Here is a 25,197-nt window from a genome sequence, read left to right on the forward strand (position 1 = left end):
AAACAGTCAGGCAACAAGGTTACTGTAAAGCTTCCCACCTGATAAAATGTGCAAAATTCTCCTAAGGTTCAAACTGTGTTCAATGCAAATTCATCTAAACATTTCATGTTGTGGTCATATTGTATAAATGTACTCTGTTTTCTGGACCACTTAGAAGAATAGCTTGCTAAAGGCTGTAGTCAAAAGTGAATCGAAACCAAACTCAACTCTTGGTTTATTAATGGTGGATATGTTATGACAACAAATACAGTCAAACCTGTATTAGGGGCCACCTCTACAGAGGGGCCACCTCTACAGAGGGGCCACCTGTCCATAGTGGCCACTTTTTGTCGGTCCCTTGGGTATTTTGTCTACAAGTTGCCACCTCTATACAGAGGCCACCTGTCTATAGTGGCCAAATTTGTCCGGTCCCTTGAGTGGCCGCTATAGACAGGTTTGACTGTATAAAGTACACATATCCATTGAGTAAAAAAAAATAAAGACACATATTTTGTAGCACATTTGAAAGCAATTAATTCATACTAAAGAAAAAAAAGAGATGCACAGGTGCCTCTTACCTTCTGTATATCTTCTAATTATGGATGTCTAAAATGAAAAGTGGTGGAACGGAAGGTTAGACTGAATGTCTTAAATTTTGAACAAAATAATAGAAGCAAAAGAAAGTAAAATGGAATTTTAAAAGATGACAAAAAGATCATTTTCCTACGGATCAGGAAGGCGACCTACCTTTCCTGAAAAATAAAAGATAAAGTGTTGTCAGCATAAATTTGCAGTCACTGGTATGGAAACATCCTATCCAAACAATGGGTAAATGTACTACCCATTTGCTACTGTAGATATACATGTATTTACTCTTGCTAGGACTGTACGGAGGGGAAATGAGGTTTTTGCTGTGCCTCACACTTGCGATTGAAACAAATTCCGCAGTACATTATAAATACAATGGAAAGTCATATTCGTAGTGTTATGAAGAAGTCGCATTGGAAAGGTTTGTTTGTTTGTTTGTTTTATTGGGATCTCCATTAGCGGTACCACCGAAGTGGTACTGCTATTCTTCCTGGAGTCCGACAAATATAGGTATATACAATAAAAACGAACATAATCAACAAAACTTATACAATTGGTAAACAGAAAAGTAAAAAAATTAACTGAGGCAACTTAAATTGAACGTGAGAGGTCAGAGGTCAAAAACGTAGGTTATTGCACAAATGAAGCATGGAAGCATTTTATATAATTACAAGCTTTCCTTTCCTTTCACAAGCTGTTAATACTGCTGAAGTTGGTAGTCATAACGTTACATGATAAAAAAAAGACATTGATATAGCATATAGATATCGAATTAAAACATTTATGTCCTCATAAATGGCTTTAGTTTAACTGTATGTTTTATTTCTTCTAACACGCAAGAACCTTTTGGGTCTACTTTTGCTACTGACATGTAAACTAATGTTTCTTAGTACGATCATTAAATGGACGTAACACCGCACATGATGAAACGCACGCAGTAACCAAACAGACAGATCTGGGTCAACCATGTCACGTGCAGCGCCTATAACAAAGATCGCCTCTACAGTCTGTCCTGGAACACGTCACAAGTTCCAGACAACATCTAACGTTACATTCACCCCGATTCAAACATGCAATAGACGAGCGAGCATAATTTGACACTGCAACTGACGATCGAACTTTGCAAACAAAGTTAGGCAAACCCGGAAGTGAAAGTCGCCCTCCCCATATCGCTAAGGCATCGCTTTTACCAGAGTCGTCTGCTTGGACATAAGCGGATCTACTCACCCACGCCGAACTCCCCGATCACCAGCACCTTATACAACATCTCCTGCACGGCTCCAGGAGTGTTGGTTCTGCTGTCTAACGCGGCTGTGTTGTTGGTGTTCCCCGCCATTTTCACTCGGTCATATGACTGATTATCAGCTGATCGAGGTCAGAGGTCACCCAGAGATCAACATTCAAGCAGCTGGGAGAGATCCGGAAAAGGTTTGCTTGGTAGGAAAATGTGTTTATGTTGTTGTTTACGGGAATTTTTAAACAAATGAACAGGAGATAGAAGCTAAAATTTTAAGTCACACTTCTGCATCGTTCTGCACATGCATTTTGTTCGGACTCAATCGATTGTGATATGGATATGTTGACATCTGGTATTCAATTCATTCATACACCTGAAAATTATGCAGTGTCTTAACATTTATTATTTCACGAGGCCATAAACAACAGTAAGAATTCATTGCACTATTGTCGACAGGGTGTTCCTATCAGTAACAATTTTTGCACTATTGATGTAGGTTTCCTTGGTTATTCCTGTCAATAAGAATATAGTTATATATACTATTGACAGGATGTTCCTTATCAATGAGACTTTTCTTTAATGCACTATGGACATGACTGATGTTTAAAGGTACCCTAAAGAAAACTTTTCTCTACCCAGAGTCCTTCTATACGAGGGGCAGTCAATAAGTAATGCCCCTGACCCATTTCTCTTAGCAGGATATTAATGAAACTTGGCACAGTTATTAGTCTTTCTCTTCATAGGAACCACCCAGAGTTATGCATTTCTCCCATAGTTTGATGCAGCTCTGGACACCGTTTTTGTAGGACAACCCAGGTTGGTCGTCCAACAGATGCCTCATCAATGGCAGAAGAGGAACGACCAGGTCTGGGAGCTGTTTCCACAGACTTCCGGCCATGTTTGAATTCAGGATGCCAGCGTTTTACAAGGTCATATGATGGGGCATCATCACCATAAATTTTTTTCATTTCATCAAAAGTCTCCTTTGGTGTGCGTCCTTTCAAATACAAAAACCGGATCACTGCGCGACACTCAACTGGCTCCATTTCACACCTGGTCCATCTCACACCTGACTCAGTTCAAACACCAGTAAATCAGAAACCGCAATTAGTTCAGAGCTATTTTTTGCAACAAATACCATAAAGATATGAATCATTACACATACGAAAGTTCATCTAGATCAGACAACTGGAAATGGATCAGGGACATTACTTATTGCACGCCCCTCGTATGCTACATGTTTCAATACTAACACATTCTGTACTGTTGGGTTACTATAAGCCCTTTCACGGAAGTCAGAACGCGTAACAGGAATTCTAGGTAATATGTCAAAAGTAAAGGCCTCGAAAAAGAAAACAGTCCTTGTATCGACCATCGTTTTGATTTGCATAACAACGTCCAGACGGGTTTTGTTTACTTTTTGTGGGCCTTTACCTTTGACAATTATTACCTAGAATTCCTGTTGCCGCACAATGCGCTCTGATCTCTGTGAAATACAAGCTTATTCACTAATTTCCACTGTGGGTTCTTTCTCTTGTGCTTACTGGATGGTTGTGCTTCTGTGAAGAGTGAAACACCTGCAGTGTTGGAAGATGAACATCAAGTGGTAGCGTGCATAGTCCAGTCACTCCAGTAGTTAGCGGCCCGACACTGGAACTACAAGCCCTGAGTTTGATCCCGGCTGTGTCGCTCACCCGACATGCACACTACTGGAAAGGGTTGCAGTCCTTAGGACGGGACGTTAAGCCATGGTCTACTGTTCATTGTGAACACTCTTTTACTTGTTGAAAAGAGCTAGGGGAATTTCCTTGGTACAATGACCTGTAAATACTGTACATAGCGTCTGTCTTCTCTGTCACGACCAGTGGAAGACTAGCTCTTCAGTGCAGTGAGCTTAGCTGGGTCAATATCACTTTCACTAAGTCATTACTGACAGAGGGTAGAAGAAAACGTTAGGTCATCCTCCTATCCAAATATGCAAAAGAAAAGTTCCTTGGGACATGGCTGTCCCGGGGAGTGTCCACCAGGTGCTTGAGGACGTCCTGTTCTATGTCATCTGTGTCCTTCTCGCCATGCAAATAGTTTCCACCCTGCTGCGGATCGACCTGTACAGGACAGGCGGGGCGATGGCCGCGCGGGCGGAGAGGGCGGTTATCGTCCCCGGCAACGGGGCGGGAGACGTGTACAACAGCAACTGGTACGATTGGGTCAAGAGCAACCTGGACGACGTATGTATTCCTGACTTCTGCTCCACTTGCTTGTTTGTTTGCATAACCAGAAAATCAGCTTCAAGTGTGGCACTACTATTTAGAAATTTAGAAGACTGTAGTATAATGTGTGTCCGTATCTGTATAGCTGGTATAACTGCCCTCAAGGCATAATACACCAGCTTCATTGGCATGCAGCACAGTAGCAGTCGGTTATATTATATATTTTATTTCAGATTCCTAATTTCCAGTGCACTCTGAAGAACATGCCGGATCCAGGTATGGACACTCTACATATTGTCACTCTTTTTTAGTCTGCTTGTGTGTAAGGTTGGCTTTTTACCAGTGTCTTTGGTTTGCTAATATCAAAAAAAATTCTTAACATGCCAACCTGGTATGGTGTTTGTCCCTGGTGCTGATTGACTTTCTCTAACTTAACCCTTTTTAATGTGTCTCACCTTGGTGCTGATTTGCCATTGCTCACTCAACCCTTAATTATAATGTCTCTCCTTAGTGCTGATTGGCTATCTTTCTGTCTGATAGATTTTACCTTTGAGATGAGGTGATAATCAAGTTTAAGGGCCGTCCCCAGCAGGTCCTTAAAACTGTGTGTAAAGGCCAAGAGAAAACCATGTTGCCTTCACGGGTTGTTCTCATCAAGTGCTGCCTACTTAATGTAAATCCTGTTTGAATGCTAGTTTCCCATGGCAACCATCTTTGTTTGTCTCCCTAGTGATGGCCAGAGAGAACATCTGGATCCCTTTCATGCGTGAGGAGCTGCAGTGTGATGAGAGAACCATCGTCATTGGTCACAGCTCGGGAGCGGAGGCTGCTATGAGGTGAGTACTGAATTTACCTGAACCGCAGAGACCGTAGTGCCCCTGCGGTCAGGAGCTAGAAGATGGTTAGCCCACTGTCACTCCTCCATCAAGTATGGCCTTGATGTGTGTAATTCCTTACCTTAGCTATACAGTACCTGACAGCATGAAAACAAGTTCTAAAATTTAATGCTAATTCACCTTTATCCGTGGGTAACCTATATCCGATGTATATAAAAACAAGGCTATCAGTCATATCAAGATGAAGGATGGTGATATTTTTTTCAAACTGCAATATTTTTAAAATAATGCAATTTGAAACCATATACCATTCGACATTTGCTGACTTGATATCCCTACATACCCTGTTTTTTTATACAACTTATATAGGATACCCACGGATAAAGGTGAAGTAGCGTAAGATCTTACAATTTGTTTTCATCTTGTCAGGTTGGTGAGCTGTGTTTGAAGAGTTATCTGGTCATTGGGGCTCAATCCTTTTGAGATGCACATACTGTACAGTTAGGCAGAATCAGGGAGCAGGCCGATTTTCAAAAGGAGCAGTTAGTCATGTAACGTTAAGGAAGCAAGGGCAAGAACTACAACTACAAGAAGCTCCAGACAAAAGCTCCTGAAAAGAAGACATTTACCTTGATACTGAGGTTATGTCTGGATATGGCATGTTCAGACAAAGTTACAATGTATGTCAAAGTCTTGTATAACTGTCCTTTGGTGCAACATTAAAACACTAGCTTCACAGCATGCTACATGATAGCAGTTGGTTATGTTTCACTGAAGGACCCGTCACACCTAACCTTTGCACATCTAGCTGCAAACACTGTTCAAAGTTGTGAAGTCCGGTGCCCCTCCTACTTGTATTTTACGGCAACTCTACGATAGTCCTAGGATAAATGAACCTGGAACCAGTACAGTATAGTTAATTGTCTTGCCAACAATTGCTGTTGCAGATATGCTGAACAGTACCGGGTGTTTGGCATCGTGTTGGTGTCTGCTTGTGTGACAGGTTATTACATTTATGTGTGACAAACTTGTTATGTTGCAGGTATGCTGAACAGTACCAGGTGTTTGGCATCGTGTTGGTGTCTGCTTGTGTGACAGGTTATTACATTTATGTGTGACAAACTTGTTATGTTGCAGGTATGCTGAACAGTACCAGGTGTTTGGCATCGTGTTGGTGTCTGCTTGTGTGACAGGTTATTACATTTATGTGTGACAAACTTGTTATGTTGCAGATATGCTGAACAGTACCGGGTGTTTGGCATCGTGTTGGTGTCTGCTTGTGTGACAGGTTATTACATTTATGTGTGACAAACTTGTTATGTTGCAGATATGCTGAACAGTACCGAGTGTTTGGCATCGTGTTGGTGTCTGCTTGTGTGACAGGTTATTACATTTATGTGTGACAAACTTGTTATGTTGCAGATATGCTGAACAGTACCAGGTGTTTGGCATCGTGTTGGTGTCCGCGTGTGTCACAGACTTGGGGGATGAAAATGAAAGAGCGAGTGGTAAGTGTAGCATGGATTAATCATGGCGCTTTCTTCATTGTTAAGGATATCAAATCAGCTAGTCTTCTCTACTTCAATGCCGACAAAGTCATCTAAGACATTAGTATGGCACTGGCCTTGGTGCTGAACCATCCACCACAGACTGTCTTCAGCTTTGATCTTTTTTGTCCCACTGAATGTTTTGAAACCCATCTTGTTGATTTTCTTGCTTAAATCTGTCATATTAAGCTTAAAAAAGTAGATTTTCAACAGTTTCATGTCAGGAAGTTCAGATTTTTGGGGAAGAAAGGGGCAATATTTTTTTTGTCCCTACAAGCAACTTTCCGTCCTGAGACAGTTTGACAGGTCCTGGAGACAGCACTGATCTATCATATCACAACAGATACTTCCTTCCTTATCCAACTGTGAACAAAAAGCTAATCCTATCCTTATAACCAATTTAACCTTCTCCTCCTTGTAACCTAAACCCAGGACCAAAACAAATTCGGTGTCAAGCAGCTGCCTTAGCACGCCTGGCTGAACACTTGCCATGTATGGCTCTGTCCATGGTGCTGACTCAACCATCAGAACAAAGTCTGTGAAACACTACTATAAATTCAAAATACAAAGGCATTTAGGTATAGATATTCAATCAAAATGTTTTAAACTTGTCATTCGTCTCAAATTTGAGGTCTTTGTCTTATTCACAATTCTACATACTTTGCATAGGAAATGTTGCTATCTTTTCATTAAAAAAAAAATTGTTCTCTAGTTTCTGTAGCAGATGTGCCCACAAGCTAATGTTTGTTAAGCCTCTGTCACACAGCGGAATAATTAAGGGGCAGAGAAGTCTGTGAGCTTTAAATCACATTTTGGGCAGTAATATGCCATTACAGTTTGCAGATGCCCATGCTCCATCCGATGTAATGGCATAGATTTTCATGTGAAGAATACAGCAGTCAAGTCTCTGGCAAATTTTGAACTCTACCACTTTCGGGCAGTCAACATCCTCCTATGCAGGGACATCCAATGGCAAAACCGCCTGTCTGGATGTACCCTGCTTTCTCAACCGTCACTCTTGGTTACTGTGGGTGTTGCCAATAACCATCAGCCAATCAGAGAATAGGCCTTTCAGTTTTCAAAAGGGATCTCGCATATATAAGGGCGAGCTCATGAATATTTATAAGCAGGAAGGTCAGGAACTAATGGTGACGGTTGAGAAAGCAGGGTACATCCAGACAGGCAGTTTCGCTGTTGGATGTTCCTGCGTAGGAGGATGCAGCTGCAGATGATGGACTGTGTGACGTGGGTTCACCAGTGTCCACAAACCAGACCAGCTCATCCAGCCTCCATGGAAACTCCCTGCTAATCATGAGGCAATTACACTTTGGAATGCTCTGGCCACTGACACATCGACCAGAAACGACCTTGGAGGGCTTCTGTAAGAATTTTGTGCAGCAGAAAAAAATCCAACTTAACCAATTTACCAAGAAAGGAGATTTTAGACGTCATTTGTCAAATTTACAACTGCAGAAAAAGGCAAACAAGTGTTCAGTGGATTTTTGTGATTTGATGGGACAGTGGAATACCCCTTGAATAAATATAGAAGCACAAACAAAGAGACTCCATGTGCATGTTTATTTGTGACCCGTCCCCAGGTTACTACAGCCGACCTTGGCAGTGGGACAAGGTCAAGGCAAACACCAGATGGGTGGTGCAGTTCGGCTCACGGGACGATCCATTCATCCCGTGGGAGGAGCAGCAGCAGGTGAGTATTTTCTGTACTTTTTTTCCATCACTGGTTTGACTGATGATGCAAACCAACTCACTGATTGACAAACCAGCCATCCAGGCTAGCCTTAAGGGCTATTTACATTATGCAGGGCTTGAAATTCATTTTTTGGATTAGGTGCACTAATGCACCACTCCTTGCATTGGGTGCACAAAAACACCACGTAAAATAAAGTAGAATTTCAGTTAAACCTAGTTTCGATGAACCCAAATTCCAATTCCAAATTCTTTAACAAGTACTATGACGGACATTGTATTATCTGTCTAACACTTAGATGTCAAGAATATGGTGTATACTAGTAGAAGTAGTCCACATTGATATTTGGGTGCACCAGTGCATCCACAGAAAAAAATTGGGTGCAGCAAGGTGTAGTATTTCGAGCCCTGTTTTGGAAAAGAGCACACAGACCCTGACAGAGGGGTGTTGAAACTTAGCAACCATTTTCACCTCTGAGAATGTTTGGTTTCATCAGGTAGAGCAGGGTCTCAGCTTTCACCTCTGGGAATGTTTGTTTGTTTGTTTATTACAATCTCCAATGTTTGGTTTCAGGTAGAGCAGGGTCTTAGCTTTCACCTCTGAGAATGTTTGTTTGTTTGTTTGTTTTTGTTTATTACGATCTCCAATGTTTGGTTTTAGGTAGCGCAGGGTCTTGGTTTTCACCTCTGTGACTGTTTGTTTGTTTGTTTGTTCTTTATTACGATCTCCAATGTTTGGTTCCAGGTAGCGCAGGGTCTCAGCACGGAGCTGCACAAGTTTGCCAACAGGGGCCACTTCATGTCGTACGACTTCCCGGAACTGGTGGAGGTGGTCAAGACCCACGTGGACCAATAATCAATGGCCAGTTTACCAAGATCTTGTGTCAAATTTGTGTCTTGTGGTGATTTAAAAAGAATGAAAGAGACAACAAGGAAAATTTAGGAAGACCATAATGTATTTTCACCATTATAATGCTAGTTCACCTTTATCCGTTGGGTAATCTATATCCGTTGCTTTTAAAAACAGGGTATTTGGGGATATCACGCCGAAGGACGTTAGTTTCAAATTGCAATATTTTCAGGATATTGCAGTTTAAAACTACCACCTGTCGACTAGATATGCCCAAATACCCTGTTTTTAAAAGCAACGGATATAGGTTACCCAACGGATAAAGGTGAACTAGCGTTAAATATGCGGATCAATAGTCCACTGTGGATAGATGAATGGGAGGTGGATGAAGCCAACCAGCATACCTGCACTCCTATCATCCCTCAGCAGACACATGCTCTAAGCATGCAGCAGCATCAATAACGGATGATTGCAGGCTATCCTCCCAATCTTTTCACATTCCTACACCAACCTTTCAAAGCCTGATTTTGGGACAATTTTTTTCTTGTTTGGAGATGGTCAACATGACTACAAATTACCAAAATGAGCAAATATGTTGTGTTGAAGCCTAACGATAGTACTTGTAGCAGTGATACTAGATAGGTAGCCATGACTGTAGTTGTAGAAGTGAAACTAGTTAGATACACTGTAGTTGTAAAAGTGGCACCAATATGGAAGCCATGATTGTAGCTGCCAACTTGTTGGTACCGGTCTACCACACTAGTCTCACTTTGCTACACCAGTGTACGTTTTGAATGTAGGAATGGATGCCTTGTTGACTGTGATGCCATGTTTTAAGTCCCTTAAATTCTTTATACTAACTTTAAGGATTTGCCACTTACCAAGATCTTGTGTCAAATTTATGATTACCTCATCAATAAATATAGATATAAATAAGCAAAGTGAACTTTAAACTCTTGAATAAAGTTGCAGATACTGTGCATTCTATCTTAGGTTTTGTGGTCATTTGAAAAAATAAATGAGAGAGATGACAAAGAAAATTTAGGAAGACCATAATTTATTTTCACCAGTTGCAACATGTACAGAAACTTCATATACTATACATGTACAGATAGATGCCAAGACAAGTACACCAGGATGTCATGTGACAGTTCTGCACAAACTAAGCAGTGTTACATTGCAGACATTGATATCAGCATGAAAGCTCATCTGTGTTGATGTCATCCATATTGAAGATTTTCCTCTGTCATACAACACCAAAGTTTGCTTACCTCGAATTTTCAGTCGCACTTCCGTCGACCTACTTCAGGAGTGATGATTCAGGCATTTATGATTCGTTACTCGAGTCACGTGTCTCCAAGTCACGTGATCAGAGTAACTGAATCATCACTCCAGAAGAAGGTCGACGGAAGTGGGACTGAAAATTCGAGGTAAGCAAATTTTGTTGTTGTATGACATTGCAGACATCCACAAGGACTGTCATATTTGAATCTCCCCTGATCTTCGGTGCACACAAAAATAAACATAGTCTAGTGTTTTCAGCTCGACATTTTCTACAGGCACTCTGCACGTGAACATTACATTACGGATAAAGCTCTCTCTCATTCCTGTGTTTGGCATCTGTTCGGGCAAGCAGCAGTGTGTCATTCCTTCTTTGTTAAAAAGGGACCCGGCAGGAGACAGAATTGTGTTCTCTTTGCATTTGCAAAGTCAGGTTAGGTGCTGCATTTGGCAAATGTATGATGCAAGGTCTGTGTTACGTCTTATTCAATATGATAGGTTTTCAAATGAAGCAGGAAACACCATTTTATATACACCCCGTTTGAACGTTGAACACCTTTATAATGCCACCTATACGTCAGCTTAAAGCACATGGACAAGACTCGTATATTATCTGTAGCCTCTACCAGACTCGGTTGGTTGCTAGAAAAATAGTAGATACTGGCCAACTAGCCGAAATGTTTACCAGATAATTTGCCAGATGAGTAAGCCGGCCATTTCGTTCCCATTTTCAACTGACAAACATTTGTACTCCAATGACTAGCCAAATCAAGTAGTAAAGTATACCCCCTATTTTGGCCAGTTTCTACCATTTCTACCCATGAGGTCTGGTCAGAAGACTATATAGATTGTATAGCAAATATTTACAGTTGAATCTTGTCTACATTGACGTGAGGGTTGTAAGAAACGGTTATTAACGTTATACTTGACATGGACTAAATTCCAAATGACAGTCAAAGGTAGTCGGACTGACTTTTCAGTGAGTACAGCATCGTACTTGATCGTGATCTTCACTATTAACAGATACATCTGCAAAGCTACATGCTAACACATGATCACTTGATATATCGTGCATACTGCCGCAATACATCATGCCAACAAATTCAGTGTCACACAAACTTCGATTCATCATCTGCAGATACAGTCAAAGGCTCTTACAGAACAACAGTGTTGTAGAGGAAAGACGATACTCGTACGTAATATGAAATCTTCTCTTCTTGGGAATTTCGAGACAAGCTGGCTAATGATAAATAAGACATTCCGTCAACTATAAGTGACAATGTGGCTGTAAAGATACAGTACACATCCACTGCTTTCCTGACACACGCGGGTGTCCTGTGCAAAACCTATTCTGTAAGAAGGCATTCTGTAACTTCTGTAATGAGTGCATTTACTTCCAGTACAGTCCTTCCTAACTTGCGCAGTATCTAAACATCACTTTTACTGTGCAGCACTGCGAAGTCCATGGTCAAGCCTGCAATAATGGTGTTCTACTTCTTTAAAAGTTCACTTTCCTATGTACATTATTGTTTCTCCATCAAAAACTCTACAAGAGCTGAAATCCTGTGTATTTCACGTCAACAGATTTTGGAAATTACCAGATCTTCGTTGAGATCCTGTTTACTGAAGACCTATTGCACATTCTGTGTTCATAAATATGCTCTATGACTATATACTCTCAATAGACGTGCTCTCTGCTCTAGGAATAAACTCTGTGGTACCTCCTATCAAAAATATGCAGCAGTTTCGAATGCAACTATGTAACTCTATACATGTGTCAAAATTCTACTGCGACAGACTCTCCACAAGTACCCGTCAACGTGTCACATAGTAACATTTTTTGAAGGCTCTATTTCTTAAACTGTACAACAGGTAACATCTATATATATATATATTTGTAGATAGAATGAGCGATGTTTTCACCGGAACAGCTCAGGGATGTTTGATTGGCACCCACGTTAACGTAAAGACTCGATTTTCAGCATCACGACTTTTCACTGTTGAAACATGTTCAGTACCTTCTTTCTTACGCATCAGAAAACGACGTGCAAGTCTAGCCTGGTATCCAGCCGTAATATAGCTCCCGAGTCTCTTCTCTCCTCTTTGTGATTGCAAAGAGGAGAGAAGAGACTCGGGAGATATTTTACGGCTGAATACCAGGCTAGTGCAAGTCTAAGATCGCCATTTACTTTGCAAACCCGGCCTCATCAAGTATATGAACCTGTGCGTCTCCTTTGTTGGAAAATCGGTAGTTAGATGCAAAATGCCTAAGTGTATGGTCGTCCTCTTCAGGAAAACACAGAATCGTTTATGTCAGCAAACTCAAAATGATCGTCCAGCATTCCAAAACCAGATGCCACAGTCCGAAGGTGTTGAACATGAGACAGACGTAAAGAAAAGTTGTACCGCTGGAAATCCGATCTTCCGTGTATGACGTAACAAATACGGCACGATCCCTGGCCTGTCCCTCTCGCATGACCAAGTCATTCATACATCTGTACAATACAATATTATCTTATACAAAAGCGGAACGTTTCTTTTACCAGTCGGAAGGTCTAGGAACTTGAGAGGCAATGCCAGGAGGTGCACAAAGAAATCAGCCGACCACTTATTAATTAGCGGGGATTTCTGCAATTGAAACGTATCAGTTTCTGCTGGGCTAGCGCTCCAATCTCCTTTTGTAGCTGGAATGTTGCTGATGTGCCAAATAGGATGAATAATCTGCCAGTTGTTACCCAACGTTGGAGGCAAAAGTTAAACCTCATCTGGTTGGCTAACTCCGTAATGTCTGCGTAACTAGATCTTCTCTGGCAAATTATTCAATCTGTTTGGTCGCTTCCACGCGGAGTCTGGAAGACACTGCGTTACGATCGACTTAACTGTCACACACATCAGCTGTTTCTTTTTGTAGAGGGTTCCAAAGGAGACAGACTGCATCAGACTGGTAAAGGAAACAGTACCGGTACCGTAAATTGATAGTTCTACCGTGTGTTCCTTTCGAGGTAAGTCTTTTTCAAGTTGGCGTCCAAGTAAACTCAGTGACATTTGGAGCCTCACAGACATGAGGCGACTTGAATGTTTACCTTCAGTTCCTGTGTCTTTGGACAACAAAAATTTTCTCTTTCTACCACAGAAATAATCGGGGTGGAAGTTCCTTAGACACATTATTCAAGCAAAAATAAAACTGCGTTCTTATGTCGAACAATGACGGCAGCACAAGTTCCTCTGTGTTAACTGATATTACGCTAAATAAAATTTTCTTGATTACAAAATTTTCAAATATCAAACATTCTGTATCTCTTGTATTATGTTGTGCAATATGGTCATACGATTCAAAATTGTTGTATCGAGATAAAGCAGAAGTTAAGGTAGTTTCACTTGGTTCCAGCCTCGTTCTGATAAAAAACGTGACGTCAGGTCTTTACTCGAACTATTCTTTTTGTAGTAACGATTACATCACAACGTATAGTATGTCAAAACTGGAGTCACCCCACCATTATTACAACAATGTACTATTCTCGTCTGCTGTACTCACGCGAGAGTTTAACTTTCACTACTGTAATTTCAGCTCAAGCCTCCCTCCGTGAGGTCACGTCTTTGTTCAGTCCCAAACTGGTTCTTCTAACGAGGTCTGTGGTCCACGACGCATCTATGCCGAGTTCCATTTACCAGACATTGAAGGTCTGGCTTCTGCGTACTCTCTAGCGGATATGAACTTTTATACATTCTGCTGCTCCCAGCACGTGTTAGTCCATGTACACGTCATTGGGACTGTGTCTGTTAGCTGTACTGCAATACCCCCCCCCCCCCCCGTCATATCCGCTCGGGCAAAAGAATCATGTGATCCGACTCTTAAATTTGTCCAGAGATTTAGGCACAAATGTCTGACCCCTCTATCTCTCTTCCTGGCTTCCGACGAGTCCAAGAGATATTCACATTTTATGTACAATTTATATCTAGTTCATACAAATATACTGTTACATTGTAGTATACATAATAATCATCTTTCAATGACTAAGGATTCTGGTTGCCGCGTCTCAGTTTGATTTGGTCATGGATGGGGAATGAGTAAAGGGAGCGCACAATTTACAGCGGAGGGGATTTTTGGTCGCGACGATCTTTTGTACAGCTCAGTTGGTCGTATTTCTGTCCAACCTTGGCATGGGGAGAGACAGGATAATCTCAACATTCGTGAATGCAGATAGCAGGATGTGGTTATACATGTATGTTTCGGGGAACAAAATTGAGTGTTTCAAGGTTACCTATATTGTGCATAAGAGGCGGGTTTTCCTACTAAAGACGATTACAAATCATTCTACAGCAGGTCCAGAAAGGGAATTGAACTATAGGGAGTGACTAGTCACTGTTTAAATGCATGTTGTAGAATAGAAAACTTTTCCGCCATTCATTCATACATCCATAACGGTACGAAAGTGGCAGGTTCGCCCGCGATTTGGGAAATAGCTCTATGGTCGATCTGTCGGTCTTAACTGTCAGATAGGCAGAAAGAGCAACAGTGCAATGTAGCTTTAATGGATTTAACAGTTGGGCTAGTTGCAACAGGACTGTCGTAAGTAGAGAATGATGTTCCAATGGTTAGGTCAGGATATAGCGTCCATTTCAATTCTATTCAACACAAATGGATAGGTTACTGTGCAAAAATGGGAAAAAGTTTTGTGGTGAATCTGACAGTTAAATTGATGACGATAACACCATACAGTTGATCCTGCGTTAGTGTGCTGTAGCATTGTAAGTAGAGGTTGATATTCCAGTGACTAGGTGAGCGTGAATGTGTCCACGTTACTCGGGACAGAGCGGCGGGTTGACGGTCCATGTTACTCGGGACAGAGCGGCGGGTTGACGGTCCATGTTACTCGGGACAGGGCGGCGGGTTGACGGTCCATGTTACTCGGGACAGTGCGGCGGGTTGACGGTCCATGTTACTTGGGACAGAGCGGTGGGTTGACGGTCCATGTTACTCGGGACAGAGCGGCGGGTTGATGGTCCATGTTACTCGGGACAGAGCGGCGGGTTGACGGTCCATGTTACTTGGGACAGAGCGGCGGGTTGACGGTCCATGTTACTCGGGACAGAGCGGCGGGTTGACGGTCCATGTTACTCGGGACAGAGCGGTGGGTTGACGGTCCATGTTACTCGGGACAGAGCGTCGGTTTGACGGTCCATGTTACTCGGGACAGAGCGTCGGTTTGACGGTCCATGTTACTCGGGACAGAGCGGCGGGTTGACGGTCCATGTTACTCGGGACAGAGCGGCGGGTTGACGGTCCATGTTACTCGGGACAGAGCGGCGGGTTGACGGTCCATGTTACTCGGGACAGAGCGGCGGGTTGACGGTCCATGTTACTCGGGACAGAGCGGCGGGTTGACGTATGTTACTCGGGACAGGGCGGCGGGTTGACGGTCCATGTTACTCGGGACAGAGCGGCGGGTTGACGGTCCATGTTACTCGGGACAGAGCGGCGGGTTGACGTACACGAACACGTTACACTCGATGCAGACGGCGAAGACGAGGAACACAGCGTACGTGATCATAGCGATAATGCCGAGCGGTCGGGTCAGGCGCCACCGGTTGCAGTGGATGCCCAGGATCTGGAAAAGACGGGTGGAAAAAACATACACGTATGAAACTCATCGCCATGATGTCTGCAGAACACGCTGATGACTGATATTAGCTCTTAAACTTGACAACATTGTGTGTTTGAAATAGAGAATACTAAAGAGCTGTCCCATAGCCTTTAGGCCGTAGGAGCAGCGGGTTGTCTATGGCACGGCATTGGGAGGAGGGCCCCGGCCCAGCCTTCTCCTTCCACCATATTTACCTCCCCAACCAAAGTCGAGTACCCATTTTTACACCTCGGTGGAGTTGGGAAAGACGCGCTAAGTGCATTTCCCAAGAGCACAAGATCCAGGACTCAGGACTTCTGACTAAGAGAAAAGATACTATATTGACGTAAATTGCGATTGATACACAAGATAAACGGTACCTAACTCACCATGAGAACTACAGTTCCGAAAAGCAGTCCGACTGAGTAGATCATTCCCCGACTATTGATGGCAACCTGGCAGAGACAACAAACACACATACAATATCGATATTGAACAAATCTTACAGTCTCAAATAAGGAATTAACTAACTGCAGACTGGGTCTATGTGGCATGAATAACGACATGATATGCTTTGATATGACATGACATGATAACATGCTATGATGAACAGGTATATATTTGACATCAAAATTATCGATGCAACTATTTCATGTCTCATCATTTACTTATATTTTCAAAAGCCGACGAAATAGCTGTGCAAAGAATATTCTGTGATGATCCTGGCTGCTCAGCTGAAGATCTGCCCAAGGCTATGGAGGATAGGGAAGGATGGATGGAGGGAGAGAGGCATGTCCATCCGTGCAACCAGCACGCCCGGATGATGATGATGAAAGAATATTCTCATTTTGTTGTCAATTGTCCTAAGTCCAGCATTTCCTCCTCCACCTCTCTCTTTAACGTTATTCTTATATTCATTGAAAACGTGCAAACGAATGCATCTTCCTTACCGATCCTCCCCAGGAGACAACCGTGGTCTTGAGAAACCAGGGCAGCCCGAGACCCAGTAAGATGTCGAACACGTTACTCCCGATGCTGTTAGACACGGCCATGTCTCCCAGACCTACCAGGGAAACATTCGGGGACAAAGTACAATTCAGGGAATTTAGTCTTTATGTGATACATGAAGTACATGTAAATACAGTAAAGACAGTAGGAAAACAATCATTTAAAGCTATTTACATGAATAGTGACAGGCAGCTAACTTTAGTACCAGGGGATCTATCGGCAGCCATTGCTTGATGAAAGTTTAAAGAGACTTTAAAGAACACAGCGCTGCTCGAAAAAAGTGGGGGTCAATTCCGATGTGAATGTATTAGACTTTACATCAGATATTCCTTAGGGTGGACTTAACGTACAAAACTGCTGTGTATCATACCTTACGATGATTCATCGGTTATAGAAATTAAAGAAAGAAGCAAACAAGCAGACCTTGCCGAGCGACGATGAGGCTGGCCATGGCGTCGGGTACGCTGGTTCCTGCTGCCAGAAGCGTGATGCCCGTGATGGTATCCGGGATGCCCAGGGTGTAGGCGATGATGGTGGCCTGAAGAAGAAACATCAGGTTCAAATGCTTACAATAGATCTAAAAGATGTTTAGAACCCTTAGAAGTATCCTCTCGGATGAGACTTAAAGCCTGAAGTATTGGGTTTAAGATATAAGAAAAGCCATACGCACGTCTTACTAATATCCATGAGAAACAGCGTTCATTCGGGTGTGGGGTAATCAGACTACCTTAGCAAAGCGCAAAACTGATGCGTTCATCATCATCATCATCATCATCATCATCATCATCATGCGTTAAGGCCCTGTCACACATAGCCGACCATGGCATGAAGACCTTCTCCAGTCATCAGCAGTCGTAAGCAAGGTCATCTAACGTTATGACTGGGATTTGGTCGGCGAGTCTGTCTAATAGTCTTCAAAGGTCTTCTACGCCAGCCGATTATGAATGGTAACAAATCAAACTCAGAGGAGCGAACTGGAGCCAGAATAGGATTGATTCCAAACTGTTCCCAACTCAGCGTCGACCTTGGTTGTGCAGTGGTCAAGAGCAAAGCCATGGGATGGTCCATGTGTAACAGCGGCTTTAAGCCTGATCTGACTACTCACCATGAACACCATGACGTAGGAGAAGACTCACCATGAACACCATGACGTAGGAGAACACTCACCATGAACACCATGACGCAGGAGAACACTCACCATGAACACCATGACGTAGGAGATGACTCACCATGAACACCATGACGTAGGAGAAGACTTACCATGAACACCATGACGTAGGAGATGACTCACCATGAACACCATGACGTAGGAGAAGACTTACCATGAACACCATGACGTAGGAGATGACTCACCATGAACACCATGACGTAGGAGAACACTCACCATGAACACCATGACGTAGGAGATTACTCACTATGAACACCATGATGTAGGAGAAGACTCACCATGAACACCATGACGTAGGAGATGACTCACCATGAACACCATGACGTAGGAGAAGACTCACCATGAACGCCATGACGTAGGAGAAGACTCACCATGAACGCCATGACGTAGGAGATGTCTCACCATGAACACCATGACTTAGGAGAAGACTCACCATGAACGCCATGACGTAGGAGATGTCTCACCATGAACACCATGACGTAGGAGAAGACTCACCATGAACACCATGACGTAGGAGAAGACTCACCATGAACACCATGACGTATTGACTCACCATGAACACCATGACGTAGGAGAACACTCACCATGAACACCATGACGTAGGAGAAGACTCACCATGAACACCATGACGTAGTAGAACACTCACCATGAACACCATGACGTAGGAGAAGACTCACCATGAACACCATGACGTAGGAGAAGACTCACCATGAACACCATGACGTAGGAGAAGACTCACCATGAACACCATGACGTAGGAGAAGACTCACCATGAACACCATGATGTAGGAGAAGATGAAGATCCAGAAGATGGACATGAGGAAGGTGACGATGAACCATTTTTCCCAGCGGCGCTTGCGCACGTCAGGACACGTGACGAACAGCACGACTGCGCATGGCAGCATGACGACCCAGCGGAACTTCCCGGACAAATCGTCTGCGGAAACAAAGCGAGACTTTTCATCATCAACAACAACTATCGTTTATGAAGGTTATACATCCAGGTAAACTAGAATGCATGACTAGAATGAACAGCTAACTAGAAAAACTGGTCGAACCACTAACTGTAAAGGATCATATGCAAAAGTCACTCTTGTTCTGCCAGTTCATTCTAGTGACGCTGAGGAAGAGTGATAGATGTCGCTCGAAACGTCCAGAAGTAATATCCATTTTTTTACCAAGTTGTAGAGATTAAATTGTATTTGAATAACAACAACTATCTACTTTTGAAATATTAAGACCGTAACATGTCCAGAGCACGAGATATCGAAACTGGAAGTCCTGATACAGTACAATTGAAAGCTGCCAGGGGGCTATAGTCTAATCATTTAATCTCGCTAACTTAAGTCACTAACTTTAGTCCACTCCATATGTCTTCTCGATTGATATGCGAACTGCTGTAACTACCAAGCATTATCCTAGTTTGGTCAACTGTTTATTTAACCCTCTGGGAATGCCAATAAAGACTGTTGTTACACAGATAGCGCGCGTAGCCCAGTAGCCCTGCCTCTGGGACTAGAAGCCGTGAGTTCGATTCCGACTGTGTCGCTCACATGCACACGCGACATGCACGCTACCGGAAAGAGTTGCAGTCCTTAGGACAGGACGTTAAGCTGTGGTCCACTGTTCATTGTGCTTGTCGAAAAGAGCTAGGGGAATTTCCCCGGTACAATGAACCTGTAAATACTGTACATAGCGTCTGTCCTCTCTGTCACGACCAGTGGAAGACTAGCTCTTCAGTGGGCTAAAACTGGATCGAGATCACTTTCCTTTCCTTTCCTTACACAGCATAATTGGGTAAAAAGAGCAGAGCTTTTCTGTTCCCTGGAGGCGGAAGTCTGGGAATAGATGGTCTGTAATAAATCTCCCCACTGCCCCCTCATTAAAAGCACCCACCCATTTGGAATAAGTGAATCCCCTGGTGCCTTGTATTACTCCGCTTTGAACGGTAATGACTTTTAACACGATGGTCTCAAAATAATCAGATCTGCAAAATGGCCAATTACGATGAGTGTTCTCAAAGTTTGGTCACGACGTTTCTGGGAGAAGGCCTGTCGTTCGGACCACATTCACTTGACAGTTTGGACTAAAGGTAAACTGTACAAAGTGCAACTTCTTGCTGCATTAAGCAAGGCAAAGAACCCACCAAAATTAAGATCTGGTATTACGCAACCTGTTGGAAACTTTTAAAACTGGGAAAGATGTGTTTACCGGTTATACTTTTATACAAAACATACCTAAAAAATCTCCTATGCTTTGAATGTATAACATTTCTTGAGATTGTAGTCATCAAGTACCCCCGGGATCTGTATAGCGCGTTTTCATCAATAGACACTTTCAGTCTGAGATTCACAACTACCGAATATGCTCAATGAACACGATCAGACTACCGAAACCAAAATCCAACTCTCAGAAAAGGCGCTTCCTGTACAGGATGTCACAGTTATGGAACAGCAATTAGCAAGTATTGGACTGTAAAAATGGACTGTAAATATTGACTATGAGAAATTGTGTCACATCTGTATTGTCACTTTGTATGTCTCTGTATGTTTTTAACTGTACGTATGTAATGTGTAAATATGTATGTGGCCACAGGAAGAATAGCCTCTGATGAGGCTAAATGTGGATCAAAATAAACTCAAACTCAATACTAGCGTAGGAGCATTGCCTACAGTCTCGTACCTGGGATTTCACAGATGCCGCCTGGTTCTAACTCCTCACTGTGAAGGTCCCCGTCAGCCAAACTCTGGGTACTGAAACAACATATCATTGGGGGAAATATGTCGGTGTATTCCAAAGGTTTGTAGATTATATAGAGCCATTTGTAAATCTTTAGTGTTTACCGAATGTTTACATTGCTTTGGTTTTGAATAAGTGTCAAACATAATCATAACTTTTAATGCATTGCCAACTCTACTGCTGCTTGTAATATATTGTCAACCTTTCCCATTTCTTATGTACTGTGAATCACAACCCAGTTCGGCTCATTCTGGCCGCTATTGCGTGATCGCACTGCCTTATCATGCAATATATAAACTTTTAGGGTTCTCCCCAGAGAGTGGAATAAGGGAGGCCCTCCACTATACTCTCAGCCAGCTCCACTATACTATTTTTCAAATTTAGTGTATTTCTTCCCTATTTTCTTTGTTAGTTTTGCTAAGATTAATGACAATTCACAGATTTTTGTACCAAGTGGCATCACTTTTCCAGTCAGCATTGTCTGCAAAAACTTGTGAATGAGCAATGATCAAAACAATAGTAGTTTTGCCACTTCACAACAAAGGAATAACAACAGTATATTATACTTGTAGCATTTGAAACCCTCTGTTATTGCAAAATGAACCCATTTTCATGAAAGTGCAGCGCGTTGGTGCCAGCCCCTCCACTATACTAAAAAATTCTGGGGAGAACCCTGTGTAAACCTTTCATTTATTCATCTTATTACAGCCTCAATGAGATTAGTCTACAATAATCTGATGAAGTTCGGCGAGATCAACCAAAAATTCATGGTGAGTTTTTCCCTCGTGTTGGATAAAAGCTCAACCTTTTCAACAACGAAGTCTACCAACACAGATGAGTCTTCATTCGAAGTCTATAATCTTTGTATTTCATTATGTATTTCATTTCATTTTATTTATTTAACCAGGGACGACATGTCGCCACTAGGACGGTTTTCAATGCGCCTTGCGTACATAGATATAAAACAATGGTTCAAATCAACTTAAAACAAACCAAAGAAATACATACTGGTAACACAAGCAAACTCATAACAATAAATAAAGTAAATAAGGTAGAAAATGGAAATTGCATATCAATGATGTATAAACCCAGCAAAACAAACTTTTAAATGGTAAGGCATTCGTTTTAATACATGTGTTTAAAAGATTCAGCAGAGACATGTATGTATGCTAAAGATGTGGAGAAAAATTATCGCCAACTCACGCGCTGTCGCTGTCCTGCCCTGTGATGGGGCTCTGCGGTGCCAGTCCGTTTGGAATGCCGCCGGGAGGGTCCAGCGCGTACGTGGTCGTCACCACCACCTCGGGGATATCGCCGCCGATCGACGACTTGGTCGACTGAGATCGGGACACCGCCTGGGGCAAGTACAGAAACACAGCGTAAAGCGTCGATGAAGCTTAGACATCCTTCTCCGGTGATTGTCGTGCGGAGTCTGTCCCTGGTACTGAATAAACAAACAAACATACAAACAAACTTACCGAAGAGGTCCCGCCGGACATCAGACCGTCCAGAACCTCGAGAGTCTGCTGGCTGTCGTGCGGAGTCTGTCCCTGGTACTGAATAAACAAACAAACAAAGAAACTTACCGAAGAGGTTCCGCCTGACATCAAACCGTCCAGAACCTCCAGAGTCTGCTGGCTGTCGTGCTGGGTCTCTCCCTGGTACTGAATAAACAAACAAGTAAACAAACAAACAAACTTACCGAAGAGGTTCCACCGGACATCAGACCGTCCAGCACCTCCAGAGTCTGCTGGCTGTCGTGCTGAGTCTGGCCCTGGTACTGAATAAACAAACAAACAAACAAACAAACAAACTTACCGAAGAGGTCCCGCCGGACATCAAACCGTCCAGCACCTCCAGAGTCTGCTGGCTGTCGTGCGGAGTCTGTCACTGGTACTGAATAAACAAACAAACAAAGAAACTTACCGAAGAGGTTCCACCGGACATCAGACCGTCCAGCACCTCCAGAGTCTGCTGGCTGTCGTGCTGAGTCTGGCCCTGGTACTGAATAAACAAACAAGTAAACAAACAAACAAACTTACCGAAGAGGTTCCACCGGACATCAGACCGTCCAGCACCTCCAGAGTCTGCTGGCTGTCGTGCTGAGTCTGGCCCTGGTACTGAATAAACAAACAAACAAACAAACAAACAAACTTACCGAAGAGGTCCCGCCGGACATCAGACCGTCCAGAACCTCCAGAGTCTGCTGGCTGTCGTGTGGAGTCTGTCCTTGGTACTGAATAAACAAACAAACAAACAAACAAACAAACTTACCGAAGAGGTCCCACCGGACATCAAACCGTCCAGAACCTCCAGAGTCTGCTGGCTGTCGTGCGGAGTCTGTCCCTGGTACTGAATAAACAAACTTACCGAAGAAGTTCCGCCGGACATCAGACCGTCCAGAACCTCTAGAGTCTGCTGGCTGTCGTGCGGGGTCTGTCCCTGGTACTGAAGAGTTTGGTTCTGCTGCTGCTGCAGCCGCGCGCACTTCTGTTCGCGCAGCTTCTGTACCCTGGCCTGCTCCTGCATCTGGAACAGGTAACCATAACACAATACAAAGATTGAAAACACATATCTGTATAGCTAGTATAACCTACTCTACAAGCAGAGGTTAGGCTTCGACTGTTTGATGTGTTTTTGCCGGGCTTTCTATTTTGTCCCTTTTTTATGTCCGCCGGCCAAATGGACAAATTAGACAAAAATGCTTAAAATCACGTCAAAATAGCCGGACCCGAACCTCTACTTGGAGAGTAAGTATAACCACCCGTCCACGTGGCAAATGTGTGACAGGGTACTTTAGGGCAGAAGGTTAAGCCGTGGTTCACTATTTATTGTGCTATTCGAGCAAGGAGGATGTCCCAATGTCACAATGAACCTGTAAAACTGTACATAGCGTCTATCCTTTCTGCCATGACTAGGGAAATATCAGCTCTTCAGTAAGGTAATGATACGGTCGCATTTCCAAATCGGTGCCCGGGTGGGATGTTTGTTGTTTATTGTGTATTGTTTATCGTGTAAGCTTACCTCCAGAACCAGCACCCTGGCGGCGGCCCTGAGCCGTGTCTCCGGCTTGAAGTGGTGCGTCATCATGACCCTAAAGCCGGCGTCGTGGAAGTTGAGTTTGCGGGGAGACTGCTGGATGATCTCGTCCACCATCAGCGGTTTGTGGGTTGGGGACGGGGTCTTACTGTCAGACGCGCTCCCTGCATGGTGAAAAAAAGGACGTACATTTGTTAGCATTAGCTCATCCATTTTGAATCCATTTAATCCATTTTGAAGTTTTTTACTGTCATTCTACACAATTATTATCTCACCTCGAATTTTTGGTCGTTCATCCGGCGACCCTCGTCAGAGTAATTGAATCACCACTCCTGGCGATGGTCGACGGATGAGCGACCGAGAATTCGAGGTGAGAAAATTTTGTGTAGAATGACAGTGAAAAACTTTTCTTTAAAAAAAAGAGGTACATTTATCATCTATTAGTTCGACTGGGAGTGAATTAAAAAAAGATCTGCCCCAAGGTTCCTTGATATCTATCCGCCCAAACGTCTCGCCGTTAAGGAATACGTTACATTTCCAAACCGGGGCCCGGCCGGGCAGCTTTTGGGAACGAAAAGTATGACATAAATGACACCAAACTACACAAGACGTGGGCATTATTTGTATATATTTTTATGTGTACTTTTCTATTTTCTTCGTTTCCACAAACAGAAATTCTCAACCCCAATCGTAATTTTAACTTACCTAATTGATGCCACACTTAAAATGAATGAAAAAATGACATTGTGCATTTCTACCTAACTTTTGCTACATCATAAAGTTTGTCTGTTGCTGTTTTAAATGTGGCATTTTATCCTCTCCGTTGCTGTGAGGACATTGTGACAAGGGTTTTGACATCAATCAACACTCCTTATGAACCTATGATACCCAGTCCTCCTCAAGGCGGGACCTTCACTGGTTGAGCATTCCACAGTCGATCCAGGACAGACTCCAATATCATGGACCAGTGATATGGAACAAAGTCTCATTACACCAAAGGCAGGCCGGGTCACAGTCTAGACCTGAGGCGTACTCGTCTGGCGAAGCAATGAACTGGAACTTCATACGGTAAAGTTGCAGATGTTCGAGGAGGTGGTTTTATTTTTGCGAGGTCCTGCCAACACGTACCTTAGGGGAGCGACCAAAGTACAACACGGCTGGATTCCAGGCTAGGAATACAATGGGAGAGCACATTCTTGGTGTCATGATTTCGTGAAGGAAGCTCACCAGGTACCTCGCAAAAATAATACCACTTCCTCGAACATCCTCACGACTTTCTCTTGTTGGTGGCTACTGGTACTTACATTCACTCATGAGTATGGAGTTTCATCTTTACTGGTACTTACTTTCACTCGTGAGGATGGAGTTTCTCTTGTTGATGTCT

At 43.1% G+C, this 25,197-nt stretch overlaps 2 protein-coding genes and 1 long non-coding RNA gene across 3 annotated transcripts in view; 1 reads left to right on the top strand and 2 right to left on the bottom strand.

The window, feature by feature from the left end:
- Nucleotides 1-476: 476 nt before the first annotated feature.
- On the bottom strand, nucleotides 477-1,995 carry LOC118424664. The gene is made up of 3 exons (XR_004832227.1): nucleotides 1,795-1,995; nucleotides 727-731; nucleotides 477-585 (listed from the first exon to the last, which is right to left on the bottom strand). It is a non-coding gene; the product is annotated as an uncharacterized LOC118424664 (long non-coding RNA).
- A 1,751-nt stretch (nucleotides 1,996-3,746) lies between these two features.
- LOC118424654 (serine hydrolase RBBP9-like) lies at nucleotides 3,747-9,018 on the top strand. Its single transcript, XM_035833315.1, has 6 exons — nucleotides 3,747-4,032; nucleotides 4,248-4,290; nucleotides 4,745-4,850; nucleotides 6,273-6,358; nucleotides 7,996-8,105; nucleotides 8,850-9,018. Exons 1-6 carry the CDS (start codon nucleotides 3,805-3,807, stop codon nucleotides 8,958-8,960), a joined length of 684 nt encoding a protein of 227 aa, XP_035689208.1. The 5' UTR covers nucleotides 3,747-3,804; the 3' UTR covers nucleotides 8,961-9,018.
- A 5,766-nt stretch (nucleotides 9,019-14,784) lies between these two features.
- The window catches only part of LOC118423459 (sodium/potassium/calcium exchanger 4-like), a 50,347-nt gene continuing 39,934 nt past the window's right edge, over nucleotides 14,785-25,197 (bottom strand). The window contains exons 11-20 of the mRNA XM_035831630.1: nucleotides 23,799-23,977; nucleotides 23,145-23,303; nucleotides 21,978-22,129; nucleotides 20,718-20,788; nucleotides 18,806-18,972; nucleotides 17,291-17,405; nucleotides 16,810-16,922; nucleotides 16,249-16,314; nucleotides 15,662-15,844; nucleotides 14,785-15,594 (exon numbers count right to left, since the gene is read on the bottom strand). Coding sequence (XP_035687523.1) covers nucleotides 15,698-15,844; nucleotides 16,249-16,314; nucleotides 16,810-16,922; nucleotides 17,291-17,405; nucleotides 18,806-18,972; nucleotides 20,718-20,788; nucleotides 21,978-22,129; nucleotides 23,145-23,303; nucleotides 23,799-23,977 — 1,169 coding nt within the window. The 3' untranslated portion in view covers nucleotides 14,785-15,594; nucleotides 15,662-15,697. The remainder of the gene's footprint in view (nucleotides 15,595-15,661; nucleotides 15,845-16,248; nucleotides 16,315-16,809; nucleotides 16,923-17,290; nucleotides 17,406-18,805; nucleotides 18,973-20,717; nucleotides 20,789-21,977; nucleotides 22,130-23,144; nucleotides 23,304-23,798; nucleotides 23,978-25,197) is intronic.

Source organism: Branchiostoma floridae, chromosome 1, assembly GCF_000003815.2.
Source record: "Branchiostoma floridae strain S238N-H82 chromosome 1, Bfl_VNyyK, whole genome shotgun sequence".
Classification (NCBI taxonomy): Eukaryota; Metazoa; Chordata; class Leptocardii; order Amphioxiformes; family Branchiostomatidae; genus Branchiostoma; species Branchiostoma floridae.